This window comes from Coptis chinensis, chromosome 4, assembly GCF_015680905.1.
Source record: "Coptis chinensis isolate HL-2020 chromosome 4, ASM1568090v1, whole genome shotgun sequence".
Lineage (NCBI taxonomy): Eukaryota > Viridiplantae > Streptophyta > Magnoliopsida > Ranunculales > Ranunculaceae > Coptis > Coptis chinensis.
This window is the reverse complement of record NC_141459.1, coordinates 105,931,087-105,958,952: the sequence shown is the minus strand read 5'-3', so window position 1 is coordinate 105,958,952 and position 27,866 is coordinate 105,931,087. Positions and strand designations below refer to the sequence as shown.

At 36.8% G+C, this 27,866-nt stretch overlaps 1 protein-coding gene across 1 annotated transcript; it reads left to right on the top strand.

Moving 5' to 3' along the window:
- Positions 1 to 6,959: 6,959 nt before the first annotated feature.
- LOC147506655 (elongator complex protein 2-like) lies at positions 6,960 to 10,592 on the top strand. The gene is made up of 7 exons (XM_086558729.1): positions 6,960 to 7,468; positions 7,773 to 8,094; positions 8,362 to 8,579; positions 8,822 to 8,908; positions 9,426 to 9,478; positions 9,566 to 9,638; positions 10,194 to 10,592. The coding sequence occupies exons 1-5, from the start codon at positions 7,172 to 7,174 to the stop codon at positions 9,441 to 9,443; spliced, it is 942 nt and encodes a 313-aa protein (XP_086414855.1). The 5' UTR covers positions 6,960 to 7,171; the 3' UTR covers positions 9,444 to 9,478; positions 9,566 to 9,638; positions 10,194 to 10,592.
- Positions 10,593 to 27,866: the final 17,274 nt, after the last annotated feature.

The following is a 27,866-nucleotide window of genomic DNA, read 5'->3' as shown; positions in this document are numbered from 1 at the left end:
ATTTGATAGTACTGTTTCTTATCCATAAACAAATAAGTTTGTTTAACTGATCCAGGCCCAGTTTTCCAAGTTGATTCTGTTTGCAGAAATTATGAAGAATATAATAACACGATGCTTACCCTGGGTTCAATCTCGCCGTGGTCAGGTAAGTGAAAACGAGAGTGATAATGGATGGAGAACCTCTCCATTATGACATAATAATCATGAAATTTTTAGTAGACTTCCCGCTGAGTGTATACATCACCTCATTAGGCCGACTCCATATATTGTCCATCGAGCTACTCCTGTTACTGCTTTCCATAGAATAAAGATGTTTCCAATTGGAGTAACCAAGTACAAAATCAAGTTCATTATGAATTTCACTGTTGAAAGTCGAATTAAGAAGATTGTGAGTAAAAGCATCAATATGGAATTAAGCGATTCTGACCATGGACCAAAATATATCCGATATATCGCCGATATATATATCGGTATTTTGGTACACCGATATCGATATTTTCGATATATATCCACCGAATATAGAACCTTTTTTTCCGATATATATCGGAATTTCCGAAATAAAACTTTATATCGCCGATATAATTGATATATCCGATATTTACGATATATATCGGTTGACTTTTTGACCATTTTTTAATATAAATCTGATATTTTCAATATATTTCCGATATTATATTTCAGATATATCTGATATTTCTAATATTTTAAATAGTTTGGACTGGTCACAAAAAAATGGATATATCCGATATATATATCGGTTTTTGGGTACACCGATATATTCATCGATATCGATATTTTGGGTCTTGATTCTGACCAGCTAAAATGTTGTGTGTATCACCATATGAAATATATTTTGCAACTTTGCAAGGGATGCCTCAACTAAACGAGGTGGCAGAGTGTATGGTCATAACTAGGGTGACTTCAGATCAGATTAACCTCTTTCATAATTTTTCTGAATTTTTTTCGGAACCTAATATGCTAGTCAAATCCGATCCAATTTTTTTTCGGATTCAAAATATATTTCCAATTTCGAAACTTTCGGAAATTTTGAAATAATTAGTAAATTTTCAAAGATCTCTTTACTTTCAATTATTTTTGGAATATCATACGCCAGTGTTCATTGTAGGGAGAGAAAACCATGTCCACAACACCAATGTACCAACAGCAATACACACTTGTTTACTGAGAAAACCCATTTTCATTCAAACAAGTGATCCAAGAAAAATGAGAAAAGAACATGCGACCACCAACAACAAAACATTGCATTCTCATTGAGGTCCGGGTATTTGTAATGTTTCAATCTTTTTTCGTGTGTGGAAATTGAAGCGTGAAGTGTCTGCATGAATAATGGATTCTGGTCTTGGACTCTAAATAACTTTACATAACATTCTATCTATTAGAATTTGGCTTTTGGATTAGTCTGAAAGTCATTGTATGACTCAATGACATTTTTTTTTCATATTATTGTTGTTATGGTAGACGGTGTAATGACAGTGGAGTGGTCCAATTCAAGTGTGGAAGTAGCAGCTAGGTTATGTTTTTGTTTTGTTTTTGGAAGTAAAAAACTAGAAAATGAAAGAATAGTCGAGATCTAATCAAGTGGATAGTGAGAGAAATACATATTTTCGGAATAAATTGGCAATAATATCAGAAATTTCAGATCGGCTATATATTGAAACTTTCGGATCGGATCGGTTTGTAGAGTTATATCCGAATCTGATCCAATTTTTTTTCAGAATTTTCGGAAATCGAAAAATCGGCCCATGAAAACTACACCCAGAGCCATACCAATTTCGGGTTAGATTTCATAAAAATCAGAAATTCGGCAAAAAGAGACACCCCTACTCATAACATTGACAAAAATAGCTAAGTGCATAGTACAAAATATCAGGATATGACAAAATATCAATCCCTGATTTATGGATATGTATCGTGGATATATCTCCCTATGTGGGGATATATTACATTGGGGCATCTGCAAATATCGTGGATATATCAAAATATATCGACTAATAGCAACAAATATCGACAGACTATGTGTGGGTATTTCTAACTGCAAATATCGTGGATATATCGTGATATATCCACAAATATCATGGATATATCTACAAATATCATGCATGAAAGGAAAGTCACAATGTTCTTGTCTTAGACTGACTTTTATAAATCGACACCCCCTCCCCTCCGTATTCTTTTTATTTATAATAAAATTCCTCAAATTCCAATGAACAATTTTAAAAGTAGAATGAGATTTTATCATAAGCATATAGAAAAACACACATAGAAGGGTAGGTCACTAAACTCTAGAAATTGTATTCTGTATAGTAAGTCTTGGAAAAGCTGATTCGTGCTCACTTGACCGAGTGTAGAAATTATTCACAAATTTTGATATCAACACCGGCCAAGTTCTCACTGACAAAACTCATTTAGCCCAAAAATCCGCTGCTTTTGCATTTCTAGATTCCCCTTTCTTCAAAATTCCACTTCGGTTTTCTTTTTCTCCCCATTAACTGAACACATAACTAGAAATAGTGGAAAAGACTCTTCTCTCTCTGTATGTGTGTGCGTGTTTTTTTAATGTGAATTCTTAAATTCGTCGGCTTGTAGTTATTTTGGCAAGCTCGCGTGGGAGCGGGTAGGAAATGTTATGATCTACGATGACGCTTTTATGCTCCATATGGCTGCTGGAACTTCGTGCCATCAAGCAAGGCCTTGTAAGTTTAAGTTCTTGCACTTGTGCCTTTTCCATTAGCAAAATATACCAACTACCAAAAGGGGGAATAGATAGCCCTTAGTTAGACACAGGGGGCACGCTCCAAAGGCCATATTGGCATCTCATTATATTGTAGCCACAGGAAGAATCCAAGAATTCCATCCATAATACTTAACTTACGTTAGCAACAATATGATCATCACGACAAATATGTTAGAGAGATTTGATACCACATTCTGTAGTCAGAGAAATATATTCTGACTTCATCCTAAAAATTGCTAGAAACTACAACCAACCATCTTCATCATCATCAAAAGAACTCAATTATCAATAATTATCTAGAGATTGTTTTAAATAATTCTCCAATTTGAAACACATAACCAAATTCAAATTTTCAAGATTTTTACAGCAATAATAGTCAGAAAGAAAGTTGAATCAGTGAAACCAACGATTTCAAGATTTACTGGTACGACATACAGTCGCTGCAACCTCCTGCTTAATGGAGTTCTGCAAGTTCACCTGCATTCCCACGCAACTCTGTATTGATTTTCGAATCTCGGACATCTCATACTAAAGCCTCTCCATATGCCCTTTCAAATCATATATCAATTCCATTTCCTGTACAATCCATCAAGAAAGATTATTTTGTATATCATCATTAAATGACACAAGTTTTCACAATGCAGTTAGAATGGGAAAGCCAGGAATCGTACTAGTGATGCAGGATTTGCGAATGGAGAGCATTGCTGGCTGTCTTGGCAGTCAGATGAAGATGGTTGTGGCGGTTGCAATGATGTATATGCAACAAGGTCAGAATCGTGGCTAATGTCCTGATCCTGGTTCGGTGTTATCAAATGAGATGGCAAAGGTAGTTGAAATGATGGTGAATCTGCTTGATCAGGATCACCGAAGGGTTCTATCTGCCCAAATATCATGGATAGAATGAAAATTTGTTATATGGTCGATATATCAACAAATATCATCGATACTTACACTTGTTTGTATCCCATTGAATATTGCGATATTTCTGTGCCCATCTCTAATTTCTCGATATATATCGTGATATTTTGTACTATGGCTAAGTATATGCGTACGCTAGCAAGGATGCCTAAGAAATTTTGGGTAGACACCATTAGCACAGTTGCTTACCTGATCAACAGAGAACCGCCAGTATCATTGCCACGTATTGATGGTGGTGTGCCCCAGTGCTGTGATAAAGCATTAGAGGTTGATGATGCAAGCAAGTGGGAGCTTGCAATGAAGAATGAGATGAAGTCCCTCGTCTATAATTACACAGTGATATTCTCTCCAGTTGTGAAACTGAATACTACAATGTCAGTGTCGAATATTGTTGCAGCAGAAGATTTACACATTGAGCAGTTAGATGTGAAAATTGTCTTCCTCCATGATGGCCAAGAGGAAGAGATGTGTGTACAGCAACGTGAATGTTTCATTAAGATGGGTAGAGACAATATGGTATGCAAGCTGAGAAAGAGTTTGTGTAGTTTGACACAATTCCCTTGGCAGTGGTACATGGTTTGCATGCATCCAGATATTTCCCATGCAGTAGGAGATGTTAGCAGGTTGATGGCCAATCGTGGCAAGCAGTACTGGGATGTGAAGTGGATACTGCAGTACCTAAGTGGTACTACTGATGTGAGGGGGTGATGTGTACTTGTAAAAGTATATTGATACAGACTTTGTAGGTGAAGTTGATCGCAGGAAAGACACTACTGGTTATGTCTTTACAGTGGGAGCTACTGCAGTGAGCTGGGACTCACAATGGACAAAGACAATGAATACTGAGGAGCTGAAGCTATGTCTAGCTTGAAGATCGTGGATGAAGTGCACCATTACGCATTGGAAATGCATGGAGTTGATTTACATTGGTTATCAGTCTTCAAGTGGGAGATAGTTATGTTTGTGGAACCTGATCACGTGGGTGTTTCCAAATTGGAATTGTAAACCAAGCACCTCCAACACATGTTCACATAACTTTGGAATTGTGTTTTGGAAACCAATTCATGTCTTTCTTCAACACGGCTTGGAAGTCTAAATTGGTTTTGGAAACCAATACCAAATTGGTTCTTTATACGCTTTCGGCAATTGGGAGTCTATAAATACCCCATTAGACTAGTGAATTAAGAAGACACAACAAAGAGAGCTCATAGTGTACGGGGCACGTAACGAGTACATTATTGGAACAATAATTAGTGTGAGGCAATAACCAAATTTGTGAGTGCATTGTGATATTGCAATAGTATAAATTTGTGAATACCAAAAGTGTGTGCGTGTGAGAGAGAGATTGGTGTTTGTGTGAGGCTCGTGACATTGTAAACAACTCTTTGATTATAGTAGATTTTGTTGCGCTTGTGGACGAAGGCAATTGCCAAACCACCTAAGTTCCTTGTGTTCGTTTATTCTCTGCTATTTCATTATTGCTTTAGTGGTTGTATTGGTGTTCTTGTTTTGTCATTGATTCCAAGATCTTGAGAATAAGCTCACGCTGCAAGACAACTACTTGAGTGGCACAAAAAGGTAGAGCTCTGAGTAGCTCGATTCATTTATTTGATGCATCAAATATAACCAATTAATTAAAGTTTCAAAAACATATAAACCTGCTGGTCCATCATCAGAATCACCCACTTGATCCTAAGAGCAACTTCTAACATACCATTTTTGTAAAGTTTAGTGTCTAACGAGTTATTCCAAAAGATAAAGCATGTGAAATAAAGAAAATCCATTTAAAATATCACAATTTAAGTTTTGTACAATGTATCTCCTTGAATTATGCAAGAATGTATTCCTACTAATGGACTATTTTTGTGCTACCACCGACCGTATAATTGGAGAGAGATATTTTTTTTGTGCTACCACCGACTGTATTTTTAGACTGGATTCAACTCTCCTTTTCAATTAACTAGAAATCTAGAACCGCTCGAGATGATAGATCGCATTAATAGAAACTAAAGAGACATCAATTAACTAGATCACATGAAAGTGGACGTTGAACTTTAACCCAAGCCTAAGAGCATTTGCAATGCAAGTCAAAATAATTCCCCCCTTATTCACTTCCACGTAGGCACTTATTCTCCTCATTTCACCAAAACAATAAAAAGCAAGGTGAAGCTGTGCAATGCAAAGGTGAAAAAAAATCTCGGACGGGATGTTAGATTCCGTCTAGAGGCTTTTTGATCCAAACGGAATGTAACATCCTGTCCGATATTTTGTCTGAAGTTAAAAAAAACCAAAAAAAAATCGAAAAAACATGCGAGACGGAATGAAACATTCCGTCCGAAAAAAAAAAACGAAAAAAATACAAAGACGGAATCCAACATCCTGTCCGAAGTTAACAAGTCAGCCACTATCTCGGTAGAAGATTTCACCTTGATTTCAACTGGAGAAAATAATCACCAGTTTTTCACCTCTGTATTGCACACCCTTTTTTCAACAAAACTCGTGACAGTAGTCGCAAACCCCCTTTATACCAAATAAGTATTTTCAGACAAATAAGTGATCCTACCCACATAGGACCCAGTGCTCAGGTGATTTGGCCAGATCTTCTCATTTCATTCATATCTCGCCTCAATCAAACAGACAAACACACCATAGTTAACTAATTGATTGACAGTTCCATGTATCTATCCAATTCCAATTACAATGTACTGGTCATCGGTATGTTGTTCAGACAGGGGTTCGGCTAATAGGCCTAAAGTTTATGCAGTGACAGACCAATCCTAGAGTTTACGAGGACCAAGTTTAGGGTTCTTCGAGAAACAGGTGTAGGGTCCTTGGTGGCAGCATCACTTCCACATTCAATTCAAAAATTAAAATAAAAAATAAAATAACCTCAGTGCTACTAAGATCAACAGGATCTTCCCCTTCTAATAATCTCTACTACTAGTATATCTATAATGATCGTGGCCTCTTAAATTCATCCGGGTCTTTTTTTGACGCATAATACCCTTGATGAATAATAAAAATAGATGCTTAGCTATTTATTAATGAGGACTACTTTGTCTTTTTATGTGTTTATAAATTTTCAGTACCGATATTGTCCTTAAATAAAACAATTGCTTAACACCTTTAAATAGGGCCAATCAGTCTTTTCATGTGGGAGTATATTAGAAAACTAAATCCACGCCATTCTCATTTGTACGCATTACTATTAATGTCATTTAATTAGCAATAATTGCATTATTTAATAAGATATTTAATAACAGGTTCAGAAATGGAAAAGTCTAATTAGAGAATAAGAACCGATTCTTTTCCATCTTTGAAGCACAGGAGATTGAAGGTCCTTTGGTAATTGCTGGTTCTTCTTCCTACCAGATCTCTTTAGAATCTTTACTAATTGGACATGAGGACTGGGTATATTCAGTGCAATGGCAGCCTCCATCCAGTTTATCTGCTGAAGGGAGTGATGTCTATCAACCTTATTCAATCTTATCTGCTTCTATGGATAAGACCATGATGATTTGGCAACCTGAAAAAACCACAGGTATCTGGATGAATGTGGTTTCTGTTGGTGAATTGAGCCATTGTGCTTTAGGGTTTTATGGTGGCCATTGGAGCCCTGGTGGAGATTCAATTCTAGCTCATGGGTATGGTGGATCTTTCCATCTTTGGAGAAATGTTGGAGTGGACTTTGACAATTGGCAACCACAAAAGGTTCCTTCAGGTCATTATGCAGCCGTGACAGATATTACTTGGTCTCGCAGCGGTGATTATGTGCTATCAGTCAGTCATGACCAGGTAAAATATACTCTATTTATACTGCTCAGAATCATCAACATGTTATCTGAATAAATGTTTCTGCTATTGGTCAATCCTTCATTTGTTCTATAATTGGCTTGTTTGAAAATGGTTCTTGTGGAAAAATGAAAATTTGTTCAATCAAATGAGTTTACTTGTAATAATTTATTGAAGCTATCAAACAGCTGCTTGAACTGGTTTTGGAATTGTCTAACACTGCATATTTCTGCTATGTATGCTTAAACTGAGTTCATTAATCATGCTTTATTCCGACATTCTTAACAAATATTATGTTGTAATTTAGACTTCCAGAATATTTGCTCCATGGAAAGATGAAGTCTGCTCTGAAGATAAATATTCTTGGCATGAAATTGCTCGTCCTCAAGTTCATGGGCACGATATTAACTGTGTCACAATCATTCAAGGGAAGGGAAATCACCGCTTTGTTAGTGGGGCAGATGAAAAAGTTGACAGAGTGTTCGAAGCTTCATTGTCATTTTTGAAGACACTAAGTCATGCTCATTTTCAAAAATTTACTGCACCTGAAGATCTTCCAGGGGAGATCCAAATTATGGGTGCAAACATGTCTGCACTTGGGCTATCTCAAAAACCTATTTATGCTCAAGGTGCGCCAGAATTCTCTTTCTTTACGCGCGCGCGCGTTTGTGTGTATTCTTCTGTTTGCTCTTATGCTGTCATTCTCTGTAATCTGGAAAACATCTCTTGATGCTACTTTTTTGAGGGAAACAAATTTACATGATAGATTTCAGTTTGACAGTTTCTCGTATGGCATCTGTTTTGTGAATGTCCAAGTTTAGATCAGATAAATCTTTGTCGTCATTTTCTTTTATTTAGTAATTAGTCTAATGGAATGGGACATTTTCTTATTCCAGCTACAAAGGAGGCCCCACAGAAATCTGCCAATGATGATTTAGACACACTAGGAGCTATACCAGATGCAGTACCAGTTGTCTTGACAGAGGCCCCAATCGAGGAACAACTGGCAATAAACACGCTGTGGCCTGAGTCACACAAGTTGTATGGTCACGGGAATGAGCTCTTTTCTTTGTGCTGCGACCACAAAGGAAAACTTGTTGCTTCATCATGCAAGGTATTTAACTTTCTGGTACTGTACACGCGATTTTAGTCCTCAAAATATTTTTAATTGTATTGAACTTCATCACATTTAATCCGATTCATTTGCAAAGAAAATAATTCGCAAGTGCTGCTTTAGTAACAATTTGTGAGCATCACACTGTCTTCCTCAATGGAATTTCACGTAATCATCTCACTTGTCTTTCGATGTGGAACATTTTTTTACTCAGTGTAATTAAATCTCTGATCCTCTTGCAGGCCCAATCATCAACAGTAGCAGAAATATGGTTATGGCTAGTGGGGTCATGGAAGGCAGTTGGTCGCTTGCAGTCTCACAACTTAACAGTAACAAATATGCAATTCTCTTATGATAAATTTTTTGTTAAACCCTTTCAAAGAGTTCACAAAGTAGGGTAGCATTACAAGCTTTTCTGTTGTGTCTGTAGAAGGTATGCTATCAAATAAGTGTTTATATTGTGGCCTTCTCATGTTAATGTGCTGAGCATAAAGCCACAAACATGGCTCCAGTAGTTTTTCCAACTTAATTGGTAACTGCCATTGGTGCGGGCCTGCCACTAGAAAATGGCCTTTTGGTGCTGATGTTACTCACTCCATTCCTGGACTCCTAGGGCATATTCTAGCTCTTCTATTGCAGCTGTAAGTAGCTCTTTTCTACCTGTACGTAGTAGTAAGTAGCTGTAAAATGTATCTATTACTGGTGGTTGTTTCCATGGACTGGCCAGAGATACCCAAAAAACAAAAGTCTGGTCTCGGCGCAACACCATCGCCAAGGATTGATCCAAGAACTTTACTCATAGGTTGAAGTTGGGAACCAATTGACCCCAAAATATTGATATTACAGGTTCTTGCTCTCAAATGATGCTCCAGCTTCATGATGTTTATGACCCAAACAAGGTTAGGGGTTTAGTAACTTTGAATGTGTATGTATGCATATGTGCTTACTTAGCTACTAATTCTTTTCCAAATGGTACTGTTCATCAGATAAATATCAAGATCAAGATTGTTTCTGGAACACCATGTGGAGCATTTGCTGTGGAAGCTAAGCGTGCTCAAGGTAACTGGGTTGGGTTGGACAAGTAAGACCAATATATCCAAAAGCATATTTTAAACTTAAATGCATGCAATTTTGTTTATGAGAATTCAAAACTTGGTAGTTCTTACTGAAGATTTACTTTTACGTTGTATACTTCCCCTAATCCCATTTGCTTTATACTCAACTTGAAGATCCTTAGCAAAGGTACCTCTCATACAGGGATGACTCAGTTAATAAATATATCCTAATAATGTACAATAAAAAAATATGGTATATTACTATATTTGGTGGTGTTTATTGGAGAAAGTTGGCGATAGATCCAACACTTAAAATATCCATGTTAGAATAGGAAATATCTAATTTAATGAATTATAAAAAGGCCATCTGAAATTTTGGGGTAACTATAACAATCTGAAATTTAATCTCTTTAAATGAGTAAAGAAATATTTTCTAACTTAATTAAGTTCATCCCATAGATACTCGGTTAATATTGGAGTATCAATGGATTCAATGGGTTGTATTCTTGATGATTTCTTGCATATATGTGAGTATGATGCATTCCATTTCATAATGCAGTTACTATACAAGAACCATTCCCTATGACAATTGCTAAGTTTATGGTCGTATTTGGGACCCAGTTTCAAGCCAACACCCAATGCATGAACACTCATAAGAAGAACGTACTTCCATAGATTCCCCACCCGTCTCACTCTACCTGCGAGTAGCTAGCTGCTTATGAGTAAATGGTTGCAACATACCAGCTATTATAGTGGAGGACAAGTCAGAGCGACCTATTTTTTTTTGTTATTGATGTATTTTAATTCTTATATTGATGTAATATCTTATGTAGACTGAGTATGCCATTGTGCCACATATGTCATTGTAGCTCCATTTTGGATAATTGATTAACAAACCAAATGACTCAGCTCTGGAGTGTATGTCCCATTATTCCAATTCAATACCTACAGTTGCATATTACCTATTTACCTAAGGGTTGGATACTGATTTTAGTGAATAACGTTATATAAATGCTTTTGATGCACTAACTTTTTATCTTTGTCGTTTGCAACGTGCACTTGCTAGGATGAGAGGCTCAAAGTACATGTTATTTGGAGCTATATTTAAAAGTTTATTGCTTACATATGTCTGGAAATCAAATAGGAATGGAGTTCCATTCAATTCAAATTTTAAACGACCATGCCAGTGTGTCTGCTCAGACATAATGTCAATTGTAAGTGTGCTCACCCAAATTATGTTTACACTTTTCGACAAGTTTTGTTTAACATCACGTGCATAGCACGTGCATCTTGCTAGTAATAATAAAAAACGCCTGGCAATTCATATGCTGTCATACAAAACATCACATAAACCAAAAACTCCTAATGGAAAGAGAATACGAAAACCTTAAAAAAATTAATAGAATAAAGAAATAAATGGGGAAAAAAAGTTAGAACGAAAACTCAGAGGGCAGAGGGCACATATTGGGGGGGGGGATAGAGAAGACATTCAAGGTGATATTCCTACAAGCATGAATGGTAAGTAAGATTCCTCCAATCAACAGGCGGTGGTCCCACGGCAGACGGATAATACTACAATTAATATCAAGGCAATGACAATACCCAAAACAACCAGCTTAATCTTCATGTTAGCCACCCACATTTTCCTCCTCATCTTGGTTCCTTGTTGTCGGAAATCTTGTGCCTGCAAGAATACCAGACACAAATATCACATCATCTAATACTGGTAGACTGCTTAGTTCTGGAAAAAAACACATGATTCAAGTGACATATATAGCCTCCCTGCTTTGCATCTGCAAACTAGATCATCTTCAAGGATTTTAGCAATCTAGAACTCCAGAAATAAACTAGTAGGCTACCAATAACTTGTGATTTCCTACGGTTATAAACTAAAAATACACCTAACCGATGAAGCTGCAAAGTCGGAAACTTCAGTCTCAAAAATTTATAATATTTATAGGCATATGGCATTCTGAATTCCACCTATTGCTGAAAGGAAATAAAGGAGATGATGCAGTGTCTTATGATTTGAGACGAGAGCGTACAATGTGTCTGTTCCTTTATATCTTTTCTGTTGCACCTGTAGGCAATTTCTATTTACTGAAATATTCTTAAAGAACCTATAATCACACATCCTAGACAGGCCATCATATTACTGGATGACTCCAAGGACACCTCTGAAATGAAGCTCGATGGTCATGCCTTTAACAATGGAGCATTGAGTAGGGAGCCTAATTGACTACACTAAATAACCATTCAAGTGCTCACCTGCGAGCGGAGATTCTCTGTTTTGTCCACCAGAAGTTCAATTTTTTCACCACGATCAAGAACCTGCACAGAAAATATGGCATTCATCACTTTTTCCCATGTATTTTGTTCCCCCATTTTCCAGAAATCAGTTAGCAGTTTTTTTCCGAAAAACGAAGGGTTTCACACTCGGTAATAACCATGGCGACAGATAATCCAATATACACAAAAATACCAGTAAATCAGTGATATATCCAAATGAATTTTTGATGTATCAATTTATATATTGAATATTCAGGGGCCTTGGTAATGACAGGATTGGGAAAACAAAGTCATGTCTAGTTTATAAATAACATAATCAATTTGGATTAGAAGATAAAATTAGTGAAATGAGTATCTCACTTCTAACACAGGTGTTACAGGTGCAAAAAGAATTGTCATTGATGCTTTCCTTACCTTCATAACCACAAAAAAAATTAGAATTCATCATATATTTCCCGTTATATGAACTCCATCACCAAAAGTGAATTTATAAGATGAATTGAGAGCTGATTTTTAATGAAAACGTCTAGAATGTGTTGATTTTTTTCTAAGAATGGTCTATATTGTAGGAAGAACATATAAACCAAAAATCAGCATATAATTCATTGTTTTTCATAGTGGCGTTTCTCTGGAGTTCATAGAAATGGAGTCCATATAACGGGTAAGATATATATATTATTTTCCCAAAGTTTGACAGTATTCAATTGAATATATACCTTGGCCCCTACCTAAGTCCGTCCTAAGTTATTTGGGTATGTTCGACTAGGGAAACAATTGTTGAACCTAGCCTTTGTAGTTGTATATGGATAGTTTTAGTATCACTTGCTTTGTGACCAACATTTGCATGTTGTTTGAAGAATTGATCTTGATTGATTGATGTGAACCAAACACGTTTCTTTTCGATAAACTTACATGTGAACTAGGGGTGTCGGTTCCGACGAATATCAAAAATAGTATATGAATCCGATTTTTGATATCCAAATCAAATATCGGATAATTTATATCCCATCTGAAAAATATTAATTATTAATTAAAGTTTTATTTGCTTTGAATAATTTATTATATCATTATAAAACATATAGTATAAACAAATATATATTTTCATTTTAGTACTACTTTTATGTTACTATAATTTTATGTCCTTAGTTTATTATTTTGTACTATAAAAACAAATAAATTAAAAGATTATAATAAATATTAGTTTTTCGAATCGAATAGGATATATCGTATATCCAATGAGGATATAGCCATATCAGAATTTGATATTCAAATCTTTTGAATAATATCCAATTTTTGAAACAATGAACATTTTGTACCATGAACTTTATTGTTTTTATCAATTTAGGCCAAGAAAAAAAAATTTTGGAGCAAATTGGGCCATGACCTTTTTTCTTTTTTATCATTTTGGGCCACCGGTGTAGTTCCGTTACAAGATTTGCTTATGTATACAAACAGCTGCCTATGTGTACTAACGGAAGTTGACGTGGTGTTGTTCTAATGGACACTGTTCCGGCCCCCATAAATGTGGCCCAATAAAAGCCCAATTCAATACAAACTCACACTCATAGCCCAAAAAGCCCACACTCAGAGCCCATGCTCAGAACTTATCTATAAAAAAAACCCGCGCTCAGAGTCCATGCTCAGAGCTTATTTATAATAAAGCCCATGCTCAGAGCCTAAAAAACCCACGCTCAAAGCCTATGTTCAGAGCTTATCTATTATAAAATCTATGCTCAGAGCCCAAAAAACCCACGCTCAGAGCTTATCTATAATAAAACTCATGCTCAGAGGCTATGCTCAGAGCTTATCAACAATAAAGCCCACACTTAGAGTCCATGTTCAAAGCCTATGCTCAAAGCCTACATATCTACATGTAAAATCAATATCAATTGCACACATGTTTTGCGAGTCAAACAATTTCCACAACTTCGTCCACATTAAAGATTCACTTCTATCAACTTCATATCGTGTGACAGTTCTCTCGCCGGTTCTCCAACTTCATCCCACGATTGAAATATTGGAGAATGAGAAAGTAACTATCACTAATCCTACCTATAAAATCCAACTTTCGTCATTTTCCAGAACTACGCAATTGAGACTTGATCCCAAATCAATACAACATTTAGGTACGTAGGCAACTTCAAACTAAAGTCCAGTCTCAACTCTCACCAACAACCATCTCCTTCACAATCTCTTCCAAAAAGAACACTTCAACAACCATCCTTGACAATCTCCTTCACAACTGCTGTGTTTTGACAAATCTTGTCGAAACAGACACATAAGTACATCTGATGTGGCTCGGTTATGTAAGCATTACGTAATGTTGTAGCACGTAAAGTGGAAACACGTGAAAATGTGAAATGGAAACACGTGAAGTACTTCCCATCTACATATCTACTTCTCCATTTACTTCGCTGCATCATCTCTCCAACATCCACTAAATAACCATTTCCCCATTTCTAGCTTTTGGATTCATGAACCTGAAATTTCCCATCTATTTCCCATGTACTTTCCCATTTTTCTTTTAATTATTTCCATTAATTTGTCTCAGTTCTCTCATTTCTCTTTAATATCGCAACTTAGGGCTTTGCTTTTTGCTCAATTTCGAAAATGTCAATTTCCAGATCAATTAGCTCGGTTAATTCACACCCGATCGACTTTGCTACTTGGAGAGCCCGAACCTCACATCACTTTGTAAATCGACAAAGATCCTGGGAGAAGGTTCTTTGGTTGTATTAACTATGATGACGAAGATAAAAAGTGTAGTAGTTGCTGTTCTTGAAAGTTGTGTTAAGAGCAATGCTTTTGCTGTATTAAGAAAGAAAGTTGGTGTTCTTGAAAGAGCAATGCTTCTGTTGTAATGTGTATTGGTTCCAGCAAACTCATTTTAAGAAACTTGGGTATTTATAGCATATTTAGGAGTGATATCAACCTAGCATCAATCACTAAATTTTCAACAATTTGGTGTTTTTTCAACTTTAAAGGTAGTAATCAAACGCTAAGGTCTCCACTCAATAGATGACAATGATCTAATATCAATCTGAGCACGAGTCATACATACATTATTTCTAATCTGCCCCCTGTTACGAGTCAAGTGAGGCCCTGACCAACTACCAAATCTAGGGCTTAGTATCGCGAATCATGTCTATGTTAGGACAAAGAGTTCGAAAGTACTCATAAAACTAAATCTCTAAAAGTCCTGTGAATCCTGCAATCTGAGGACTTCTACTTCCGAATGTCTGTGAAGCTTTATCTAACGCCGCTATCAATGTGGCATATACTGAGCTACCCAAGTCATAATCTCTCATAGCATGCAAATCAAATACATAAGCATAATATCTCAGTCGTACTATAGAATGACCATTGGGAAACATAACATGCCCAATAAAAAACATCAAAAAAGCCCTAACATATACATCAGCACCCTCACTACCAGGTAGAACAGTCAAAGTTAACTCCGCTCGTGTATCAGGATCTAAGAGGGGTTCTATATATACAGTCTTAATATGAGATAGCTTAATACTAAAAGAATCATAAGCATCCGCATCCAAGCGAGGAAAACTCATAAGCATAATATCAATATTCTCATAATTTGTATGAAAAAGTATCAGTTGGCCTATACCGATACTCAACCCAGAAATCATAATGAAGTCTAGTATTGTGAACCCTAACTCCGCACAAGAGAAATGAAATGTATGAGTTCTACTCCACCATCTTTCTACGAAAGCTATGCAATCAGCCTTCTCATAATCCACATCAACCAAAATACCCAAAGGTGTATACAAAATATTATCTCTAATATGTACAAACTCATTCAAACTCTTAATAACCTTCCACCACTTTCTAACACCATGTAAAGCCGATCTAACTTGGTAGTCAATAACATGCTGATATTATGAAAAAAAAAATGTGTATAAGATAAATAATTAATTGGTCCAACTCAACTAATTAATATTCAAAATATTTAATCAAAACTAATTAATTACCTGAGTATTAGTCACTACACTCGACACGTGTTTTGTATCACGTGTAGAAGACACAACTTCCATATTAAGTGCTTCACCGGGTGCAAATTGCCAATCGAAGTCGTTCATCTGATACTCCAGTACATAGGGATGTCTATCAGTCGGCGCGACATCCTCGGGTTCTTCTCCCCACTGTCTTCTCCCCCACCGTATTCTACTTCATCGGGTTCTTCTCCCTCATCTCCAATGTCGTCTGTGTACTGCCAATCATCACCGTCGAAAGGTTCAAAAGGATCCATATAAAATTTCAAGAGTTTAGGTAGGTTTTTTTTTTTTTTTAACTAAGGAGAGGGTTTATAATTGAGAGAAGAGTTGAAAGTGATTGAACCGCGCGGCTTTGGTCCTGATTATATAGAAGTAGCACGCGGTGTTCTGAACACCGCGCGGGCTTGGGCCTGTCAGTTGGGCTTTAATGGCACGGTTTTGGAAAAACCGCGTGGGCTATATGGCACAGTTTATCCAAAACCGCGTAGTTTGATGTCGAAAATTTGATGTTGCTCCTAAAGTTGCTTGGTATTTTTTTGGTAGCTCTCCTAAAGATGCTCTTAGTGAATGGAATTTGATGTTTTGGTTCTCATTTTCTACATTATTATTATTATTATTATTATTATTATTTATTTTTACTTTTTTTTAAAAAAATTAAGCATCTTTAAATAAAAAAAATTATAACACAACTACATAACAGAGTTCTCCAATTTGGAGATTTGAGAGAACTTAAAGAAGGAAAAAATTGACTAAGTGCTGGTGATACCCGATAGTTGTTTACACATGCAACACACGTGATCTTAGGATGGCGTAAGGGTGACTTAAGGATCCACATAAGCTTTGTTATGTGTCCACTACAACAGTGCCACATGAGCTTTCCGGTTGGACACATACATTTGGCATGCCACATAAGCATTTGAAGTAACGAAATGGTAACGGTGGCCTAACCTGATACATTAACTAAAGTTGTTGGCCCAATTTGCTCCCAAAAAAAGTTATTGGCCTAAATTGATAAAAACAACAAAGCTCATGGTATAAAACGTCCATTTTTTCCGAATTTTTCAAAAACTTGGTTTCGAATTTTCGAATATCCACATAGCCGCCTAATGTGAACCAACCAAATTACCAAACACGTGCAACCTATATGACTTGGGATATATCTAAATTAACTTTCATTATAACTAAAAATATGAGGCACGGATATGTTGAACCCTACCCAACAGCAACGATAGATATGATGGTGGCCAAAAGTTTTGTGCTGACACAAAATTAGCGAGTTCGGATTGGGAATTGAAGCTTATTGATTGCAATGACCATGCCTAAGTGTATATTTTATATTATTATTTGGGTATGCTCGACTAGGGAAACACGTCGAAACCTAGCCGTTGGTATAAGGGTAGTTTCAGTATCACTTGCTTCATTACCAACATTTGCTAAATCTTCTATTTCAAGAATCGATCTTGATTGATGTGGATCAATCAAACACGTTTCTTTTCATTGAACATGTGAACTAGCGGTGCAAACAAATAGGTTTCGGTTCGAATATGCCTATATCCTAATCCGAAAATTTATACTGCCTATTCGAATTCAAATCCGATGGATATCAAAAATAGTATTCGAATCCAATTTTGAATACCCAAATCACATATCGATTATATGTCCCATTTGAAAAATATTATTAAGAGTACTCTATTATTAACTGAAGTTTTATTTGCTTTAATTAATCTTAATTTATTTAATTATTATAAAACTTTGTATAAATAAATACACTTTTCATTTATTACTACTTTTATGTAATTACAATTTTATGTCATTAGTTTACGATTTTACACAATACGTGAGTTGGCGGCCAAGCTTTCCTAATATGTCCACCTTCTACTAGTACTAATATAGTAGTAACTCAATTATATGTTCATTCTTGAAATTCCATTACAAAATAATACATACAAGATCTCTTCAAGACTTCATATTAAGCAATGCAATACATTTTAACAAAACACCGGCCGACCCGTGCTATTTTGTTTGTAGAAGACAGAGTGAGTTTTATATAAATTTATATACGTGCTATTTTGTTTGTAGATGATATTTCCTGGAATATATAAATTTCATCATTGAATTGAAAGACATAAAATATATGTGAAATATAAGCACTTAGATGTGTACGAGTTCGTGGTTGTTGCAAGATATGAAAAACATAAACAAAGGCAGCTTCTTAAGTGAACTTAATTTATGTATATGTGTCACACTCCAAATTTCCAGAAAATTTAAAATAGAAAATTATCCAAGATATAATTATCTCAATCATCACTCTATTTTTTTTTTTTTTTTGCTTGTTAAGTAGAAATTATATAAAAAAGAAAACATTACAAAATTGTGTGGTTTGGACATATAGTCTAACCATTCTCAAACTAGGTACATTGAAACAACTTTTACATGGCTTCATACCTCACTTCACATCTCATATCTAAAGAAAATCTGGAAAGGAGCTTCCCAATGTAGTAACCACGGTGGTTTACCCTAAAAAAATTTGGGCTTCATTCAACCGAGGGTTACACCGTTTGGCTATGACGCCTCAAGCAGAGAAGTTGCCCTCTCTAAAAATCGAGGTGAACGAAATAGACTGAATTTTGGTACAGCTATTCCTCCATCTCGGTGCAAGTCCCATGGCACTCTCCCCACTAATGTAGGCTTTGATTGCCGGTTCGTAATCGATTCAACCCATAACCTAAACCATCCCTTACTAATAGCCCGAATCTATGCCTTCAATGATAGCCCGACATTCAGCCCTAAAGTTGGATCCAATCCCGATATTCTTGCATAAAGACAGCTTTTAAAACACCTTCCGAATCTCTCAATGTAACCCTAATACCGACGGTCCCGATTGCCAAAGGCAAAGACCGCCGGTATTTAACTTCATAACAGTTTTGCTCGGTGGCACCCATGAACATTGCTTTGTTGTGGGCATCTCTCACCTGTTTATTAAGTTCCATGCTCGCATTGTAGCCACATCCCTGTTAGAAGAATTGTTGCTTGCTTTCGGCTGCATGAGAGGTGGTGAGGATGTGATCTTGATCGAAGTGCTTACATTCATTGAGATTTGGCTTCTTTCCCTCAAAGTTGATATGGTTTCGTGTTTCCAAAGAACGACCATGCCACCCATGATAGCTGCATTCCATAAGTGTTTGAGTCCGCACTCCAAAGCTTGGAAATTTTAGACGCTGCGAGAAGGATCGGGCGGTCCGATACACTTCAAACTTAGTCTGCAAATCCAATCGCCAAAGCCTCCGAGAAAATTGGCATTCCCACATGATGTGTTTTAAAGTTTCACAATGCTTCCCACATAGTCTCATATATAGAAACTAGATGAACACCTTTCTTCCGATGACTTCGCCATTTGCCGTAACCCCTTAAGTATTTTCCGGTAGTCAGCAGCCACTCTTGGATCTAAATGTCGGGCCTTCCACACAAGCCTATGCCAGCGATAGTAGTTCCCTTCTTTCCTCGATGGTTTCATGGGCTGATTTGCAAGAAAAATATCCCTTAAGATCGTGGCACCATACCAAGTAATCGAGAGGTTGTGAAATGTCTCAAGAACCCCGCCATGTTTAGACCAACAGAACAGTATAGACGAGAGAGGCGTCGATATGGCCCATACATTAGTATTCAGCAAAGAACTCACCTTGGCAGTGCATCCCCTTAAGTTATAGGAGTTAAGGTTTAATACCGATTTTATGGATGCTGGTTGGAGCCAATTGTCCCTCCACAAATCAATCTTTTCACCGTTAGCCACCACCCATTGGCTTCTAGGAATAATCTCTGAAAGTGCCGCCTTAATGCCGCCCCAGACAGAGGACATTTTGTAGTACTCAATGATGTCACCCCGATTGTTTCTATACTTATGCTGCATAAATGTTGCAAAGTCGTCTGCTTCACTTAAGAACTTCCAGGCTAGCTTCATCAACATGGCTTTGTTGATGTCCTTCAATCTCCTAATACCAAGTCCACCTTCGGAGCGGGGTTTTGCGACTTTCTCCCACCGGTGACGGTCGTTGCTCTTTTTTTTGATGCATCCCCAGTCCATAGAAAGTTTCGGATACATGTCTCTGCTTCTTTGATCAACCGAGATGGCCATTTGTATATGGCCATATTGTATATGGGAATACTATTGATGACAGACTTGATCAAAATGCATCTTCCTTGGAAAGACAACATACGACCCTTCCAACTAGAGAGTTTCTTCCACATGATAGATAATGGAATTAGTGACTCTTCCCTGGGTTAAGAGGACTCCAAGGTATTTATCTGGTAGACAACCCTCAGAGATGTGAAGTTCCTGCATAGTTCTAACCTTCCTGAGATTAGAGAAATCACCAAAGAAAATCTTGCATTTTGCTTTATTCATGACTTGGCCAGAGGACTCTTGATATCTCTCAAGGAGGGAATTAAGGTGCCGAATACCTCTAAAATGGCCATTTGCGAAAATTATGATATCGTCAGCAAAAAACAAGTGGCTAGGAGCTGGACATCCTCTCAGAGATACCATAGGCTTTAGCATTTTCTTCACCGGAGGTCGGGCTTAATCCTCTCGCTTAGAACGCCTTCAAAGAATTGCAAAAGGAGAGGGGAGAGAGGGTCACCCTGTTTCAAACCTCTCTCCATATGAAAGAAACCAACCGGTCCTCCATTTACCATAATGGAGATTTGTGCCGAATGAAAAATAGAGTGAAGGCATTGCATCCATCCTTGTGAGAAGCCCAAAGCGCTTAGGACTTTAAAGAGAAATTCCCATGACATGGTATCATAGGCCCTGGGAAATATCGATCTTCATAGCAATATTACCTCCATTTCTTTTTGAGTTCAAGCTCATTCATTAGCTCGGCCAAGGCAATACTAGATTGGGAGCATCCGCCTCGAACAAAACCCACTTGTTCCTTTGTTATAATTTTATCAGCAATCATATTCAACCTCCGTTGCATAAGTTTGGTGATAATCTTGACGAAAAGTTACCCATGCAGATGGGTCAAGATCGGGCGAGTTTAAACACTTTTCTCTTTTGGGATGAGAGTGATAAAATTAGAGTTAAGGCCGCTAGGAGGAACTTGTCGATGAAGAAAGATTGAACCGCCATGCAAATGTCAAGCTTAATAATACTCCAAAGAATTGATATAAAAGTGCCCTTGGAAGCCGTCGGGACCGAGAGAGCTATTAGCATTCATGCTAAAGACAGCTTCGCTTCAATTTCCATGTAACTGGAGTTTTTGAAAGGTTATAATTATCCTCCCGAAGTTATGAGTCTAGGAATTAGACCCATAAGTTGATCATCGGGGAGGATGGGAGATGCTTTGAATTTGTCTTTGTAGAACCGGACAATGTGTTGTTTAATTTGATCCCCGATCACGGTCATAAGAGTCCCTCCTCTGTTTTGAAGTTCGGTGATCAAAGATGCTCCCCGTCGAAGCTCAGATATGTTGTGGAAGTATTCAGAATTTCTGTCTCCTTCCTCATCTGTTTTAATTCGGCTTTTCTGCTTCAGAACCTTTGCTCTATTATCCCTTGCAATGTCTAGTTCCACTTCCTTATGAATCACTTGAGAAATGAGAGATTCATTATCAGTGTCTTCTGCCAGTATCTGAGCACTTATTAAAGCTTCCTGTGCCTTTCTAATGTTAATATCAACATTTCCAAAAACATCGTAGTTCCATTTTTTGATATCTTTTTTCAATCTCTGAAGCTTCCTCATTGCTCGTTGTAGAGGGCCTCCTTCAACCCCTTGGTTCCAGCTGTGGGTGACTAGTTCCATGAAAGAAGGGTGCGTGAGCCAGATTTTGAGGAATCTAAAAGGTGCATTAGTAGGCTTGGGGATGCTAGGAGAACTCCCAACGAGAGGAGAGTGATCCGAGGCTTGTCGAGGCCCCACTAAGTACTTCCAACCAAAAAATTTCAGGTTCCAAGCATCATTAAAGAAGACTCATCCAGCCGATAAGACTCGAAAGCGGTCCCCTTCATTATTACACCAAGAAAACTTTAGTCCTTCAAAATTAGCTTCAATAAGATTGCATGTATTAACAAAAGAGTTAAGCTCCCGCATTGCCTCGCCTGTTAGGGGATTGGTGCCTTTCTTTTCCTCATATCTAAGAACAAATTGAAGTCTCCTCGCTAAGAGCCATGGCCTTCCATTATTCAACAAGATGAGCTGGTCCCAAAAGCCTACGCCTCGGCACCGCAGAACAATTTGCATGGACAAAAGTTACAACAACATCATCCGCTAGAATGCTTATTTGTTGATCCGAGGAACTAATGAGGGTAACCTTTAGCTCAGGTCTGTAGAAAACCCAAATGTTCCCAATTCTGGCAAGATTGTCATTGTGTAAGCAAACACCATGATATTCATTGCTTATGCCTTTTGTGGACAGGAAGTCCAGCTGAGGTCGAATAAGGGGTTCAAAGAAGGCATACTAAATCGGGATTATGAGACCGGAGGAGTTCTTTCGTCAATCAATACCTTATCTTTCTTAGCACCTCTTATATTCCAATAAATGATCTTCATTGGATAAGAGGTTGCTCAACTAGACTTTGTGACCTGGTAGAAGGATGTGAAGTCGGATCCGGTGGATGCACTTCAACTTTTCTTCTTCGCATCTTTTTTTTTGGCACAACTGCCGGCGTGGTGGTGACAATATCCTCAACAAGGTCTGCCCATCTTTGCCTCACCACAAGGGCTTCTGACGTTATCTGGATTTGGTCCGAGTCATCATTTGTTAAGATCTCAAAAGAGTTACAGGTTCTCAGTTGTTCACCAGGGGAACCTATCAAACTGCTTGTGGGTGGCACAGTGATCTGTTGTTCCTGGAACAGCACCAGTTCAGATCCAATAGTCACTTGCTCCGTAATATGGGTATCCTTCTCCACTGCTACAGTTGGTACAGGATTTTCCACTGTAGTTTGCTCATTGTTAACTACTACTGCAGGGGTTTCTGTAGGCACAGATATTCCACCTTCAATAGGGCCAGAAGTCACCACCTCCGGTGGCTCTTGGGTAGGATTAGCTGCGTGCACACAAGCACCACTACCACCACTTGTTGAGGTTGCATTTACTCCCGTAATCACGACCTCTTTATTCTGTTGTCTCCATCTCTTCTTCTGCCTTTTTGACATAGTTTCAGATTCGCCATTTTGTCACCAATCGCTTTACTAGCTTTGTGTAAGCTATCTCGAGCATTCTTTTCTTGTTCCCCTGTGTAGGTGTCTCAAATTTCGGTAATCGTGCCCAACTATCTTACAGTTGTTACAAAACTTTGGGAGCTTGCCCACCTTCACTTCTTGTCAGAATTCAATGTTTTGGTTCTCCACTTCAACAAGGATTTGATCGGAATTTTTTGTCAAGTCTATATCCACCGACGCCAGCATAATATCCCATGTCACGTTCAATAGAATTTTTGTCCACCTGAATAGGGGAACCCAGGGTTCTGCCCATCGCCATTAGTATATCCACTTCCCAGTACTCCATACTTAGTCCAGGGAAACGAACCCATACAAGAGCTGAAGAATGCTTGTGTTTTTCAACGCTGAAATTCGGCGACCATTTTGTAAAACGAACAAGGCTGGCGATTGATGAACCACGGTCCCCCATATTGAACTTTAAGAAATTCTTCTTCAGTTTCAAACTGAAAGAGGAGGTATCTCTTACCGAGTGGTGAGACTTTCACCTTGATTCTCCACTGATCAGCCACAATCTGCCGAACTGCTTCCATTTTCAAGTCCTTAAGGTCAATGCTTCCACCAAAGCATACTTGTAAAAATCTAGACCTTTTTGAACTGAGGAGAGTGGTATTTTAATAGAAGGTGTTTCACCTTTCAGAGAGGGGGTGGGGAGCTCAGAGAGGTCCACCGTTCTCTTAAGCTTTTCCTTCGTTTTGTCAGCGTATGAAACAGTTGGTGTTGCTATGGGAGGCACTTCCTTTGGAGGAGGTACACCACACAAAACGTTGGCCGTATCCACTATAGAGAAGAAAGATTGGTTTCTTCCAACACCGAACCCAAAAGGTAGTGATGAAGACGCCATCTTTGGAACCGAGGGAAGGAATCCGTGTTCACTTTCCTTTATGAACTCGCCTTTATCACAAATGGAGGATTTTACCAATAAAGGAAAAGAAAAGACCGATAACTAAGGATAAGATAACTAAGCCTATTCAAACTTGCTAAACTAAGTAAGAAAAGGGATACTAGATCATTGCGGCAACTTAAGTTATGTCGCAACTGGTCGCCCCAAAAACTGTCCCCATTGCTGATCTTTACCTTAATGTTTTGCTCAATCACTCTATTCAATCATCTGAAAACCCAAGATAAAACGAAACCCTAATAACATATTATCAACCACAATATTAAAATCTGAAATCAAATTTAAAACCAAAATGAACAATTCTTCAATCACATTATTAAACTACAAAAAAAACTAACCAACTCTATTACATCTGTCTCAAAATAAAACCATACACTTTAGAAAAACTTAAACCAGAATATTCCAATAGCAAATCCAAATCACGTGTCCTTATCCACTACACTCCACCATTTATGTTTCCAAGAACACACCCACGTTGCAAAACAAAGCAAATATGGGTCAGCAAATTGAATTTATTAGTATGAGTAAGACTATATATAAAAACAATATATTCAATATTTCAAATAAAGAAATATACTACTACAATTATTTCAACTTGGAAGATAAGTTAGTTCCGTTTTCTCAAAATGACATGTAGTTTCTTCACAATTCAAGTAAGATTTCACCCCCAATATACAATTCCAAGAATCTCATATAGCAGTACTCATCATTCCAACTTTCCAAAATAACTCATAACATAAATACCACTTACATTCCACTTATTAAATGCACATATGATAACCTAATTAAATATGAGTTTGATACACCTTACCTTTAAGCCAACACGTCGTCCTAGGGTAGGATATTTACATCCCTGCATAAAAGATTAAAAGATCTTACCCTCCTGCAAAACAGAGTTAGACATCACAATAAAATGATTTATCTCAGCCAGTCAAATTTCCATTCATAATCAAACCTCATTTAAGACATTTAAGTCTAATTGATACAACCTGGTTCGTCCTACATATTCAGGGAATACCACTTATCATAATACCTATATCAAGGGTAGTCATTCACATGACATCATTACGTCATAAAGTTTCTGCGTGCATAACCATAGATCTCAGACAATCACAAGTCATTAATATTTTCGTAATAACATATCAAGTTATAGTCATTTCACAATCACATAAAAGATTACAAATATTCACTAATATTATTCACAGTCACACTTCACAAGTTCACATCCATAACATCACACAAATTCACATAATTTTTGTTCATTTAATTCCACAATGTATCTTGTTTATTAATCACTTATTTATTGACCTCACCTTTAGTTCCTACTCCACGATTTGCACTCCACACATTTGCCAAATCACACATACCCGTGTGCCTCTCTCACACTGAGTACCACTACAAAATATATGTCCCAAGCGGGGATATTGCCTCCAGGAACATATTTACATCTTGCAAACTCGTAACTTGTGAGTCACAGCCATCTCTGGGTTTTCCATGCTCATAATCACAACCTCTTATGGTCATTCAATATCTCAGGTCATTCATGACGCATTCAATGAATACCTTGGGTCATTCCCGCCACATTCAAGAAATACCCATCATACACTAATAGGTGATTCATGACACATTCAATGAATACCTAGGTCATTCTCGCCACATTCAAGAAATACCCATCATAACACTAACAGGTCATTCATGACACATTCAATGAATACCTTGGGTCATTCCCACCACATTCAAGGAATACCCATCATAACACTAACAGGTCATTCATGGCACATTCAATGAATACCTTCCTATCACAAGACATCTCAAGTCATAATATATCATTACCAAATCCTGAGGCGTGGAGAGTTCTAAAGGTGTGGTCGACTCGTTGAAAATATTATTTTCAACTCACTTTTCATTATACTAGCATTAATTATACACAACAATTGATCACACGTGCATAGTTATTTTCACGCATCAATGTAAATCAATCCCGCATTTAAATATCATTGGACGCAACATGAATGGTCATCAATCAAATACAATTCAAATAGCCACAATCAGGTACACAATTAATTAATAACATTATATACATATAATTATCACAAAAACTAATATATAATATATAATATAGTGGCTGCACTTTTACTCAAAGATTCCTACGCATCAAAATCTTTCAAGATTGGAATCAAGCATTCGCAGTTCTTAACAGCCACATAGTCAAAGTCAAAGTCAATCAATGCCAATATATATAATTGCATAATACCACGCCAAATCTTTAGCTACCAATATACGCTCTATACATACAATATTCATCAAACAATTATGCATGCAACTCTTATTCCAATACATGTAATAGAACTCTTAGACAAATAAAATAATTACTCCTCTAATCAATACACATTTATTTGAAATATTAATACGATACAACTTGCATGATCATTACATTTTTTTCTTGTACAACTAAAATCTACACTAATAAGTTACGTATATTGTTCAATGCATGAAAAATTGGTTAGGACAGTTTGACCTTTGTCCATTCTAAAAATTCTAGGGAATTCATATAATCAAAGTTTTAAATCAATTATACCATTCTGAAAATTAGACAGAAAATCCATTCAATACAAAAATTCCTAAACACTAGTTCGTTTAGTATGTACCCTAAACTATGTGATGGAACATGCCCAACAACTTAAATTATGTTATTCAATTTTCTGACTCACTTTCTTGTAAAATTCACATCAAATAGAATATAAACTGGAATCAGTCAAGGCCAATTGGAAATGAAAGATGACTAAGAGAACTAAAATTGTATAGTTCTATCGAAAAACTAGTTACATCATCTTATTAGTCGAATTCAAGTCACAAGTCAGTACTTGTGCAGAATTTTGCAAGCATATCATCGTTCCAAACGACAATTAAAATTTCAAAACAAATAGCACATGTTCATAATTAAGTATGGAACATTTTATGAAGCATTTAAAATGATAATGAAGCATTTATGAAGCAAACAAGATAAAAATCACAAAAAAAAAAACGATTTATAAATATTTTTTGATAAAAATATGTCTACTCACCTGAAATTGAATTTGCAAAAGAATACCAAAACTTCCTTTTCTTCAATCATTTTTCTTCTTCTTCCCCTTCTTTTTATTTCTTTCAATCAAAAATATTCTTTTTAATGGAGGCTAGGGTTTTGTTTTTGAATAATAAGATTTTTACAGAGGAAATTCGCATGTATTGTTTATTCAATGTTTTAAGTCTGTTTAAGTTAACCTATGAGCCTCAAATGGGTCTAAAAACACCCAAGGTCCATACCTATGAATGGGTACATTTTAACAATGTTTTCAAGCCCAAAAAAACGATTTTAAAATACCCACAAAAGTTCTAACAAACAAATTCAAGTAAAAACATTTTTGAAAAATCAACAACAGCCAAACAAATTCTAGAACAAACTAGACTTCATAATATAATAGTTATTTTCAATTCAAATAATGTAATTTATGTTTAAAAATTAGGGTTGTTATAATATGTTTAAGTTGATTTTAGTATTAGTCAGTCCAAGTATTTGCGGTGTACAATGAATTCCTCCATATCATGCCACTTGGAAAAAATTTGTAAAACTATCTAGATTATGGATAATGAATGTGCAATATAATTGGCTGGGTAGGAGACACTATAAGTGAGACAGATCCTTTCATTTTCAGTCGCTATTAACTAGATAGTGTCAATCGTGCACGTAGAAATTTGCAGAAAGAACGTTTTTAGAAAATTTTAGACTTTAGTGTATATGGGTTGGATGGTTGGGACATTGGCTACACAGTGA

What these genes read in the sequence shown, in the direction of transcription:
- LOC147506655 (XM_086558729.1), top strand. Translation starts at nt 7,172, where the DNA reads ATGGATAAGACCATGATGATTTGGCAACCTGAAAAAACCACAGGTATC. An exon ending in TATCAGTCAGTCATGACCAG is followed by an intron (nt 7,469 to 7,772) that starts GTAAAATATACT and finishes GTTGTAATTTAG; the next exon opens with ACTTCCAGAATATTTGCTCC. An exon ending in TTGTTGCTTCATCATGCAAG is followed by an intron (nt 8,580 to 8,821) that starts GTATTTAACTTT and finishes ATCCTCTTGCAG; the next exon opens with GCCCAATCATCAACAGTAGC.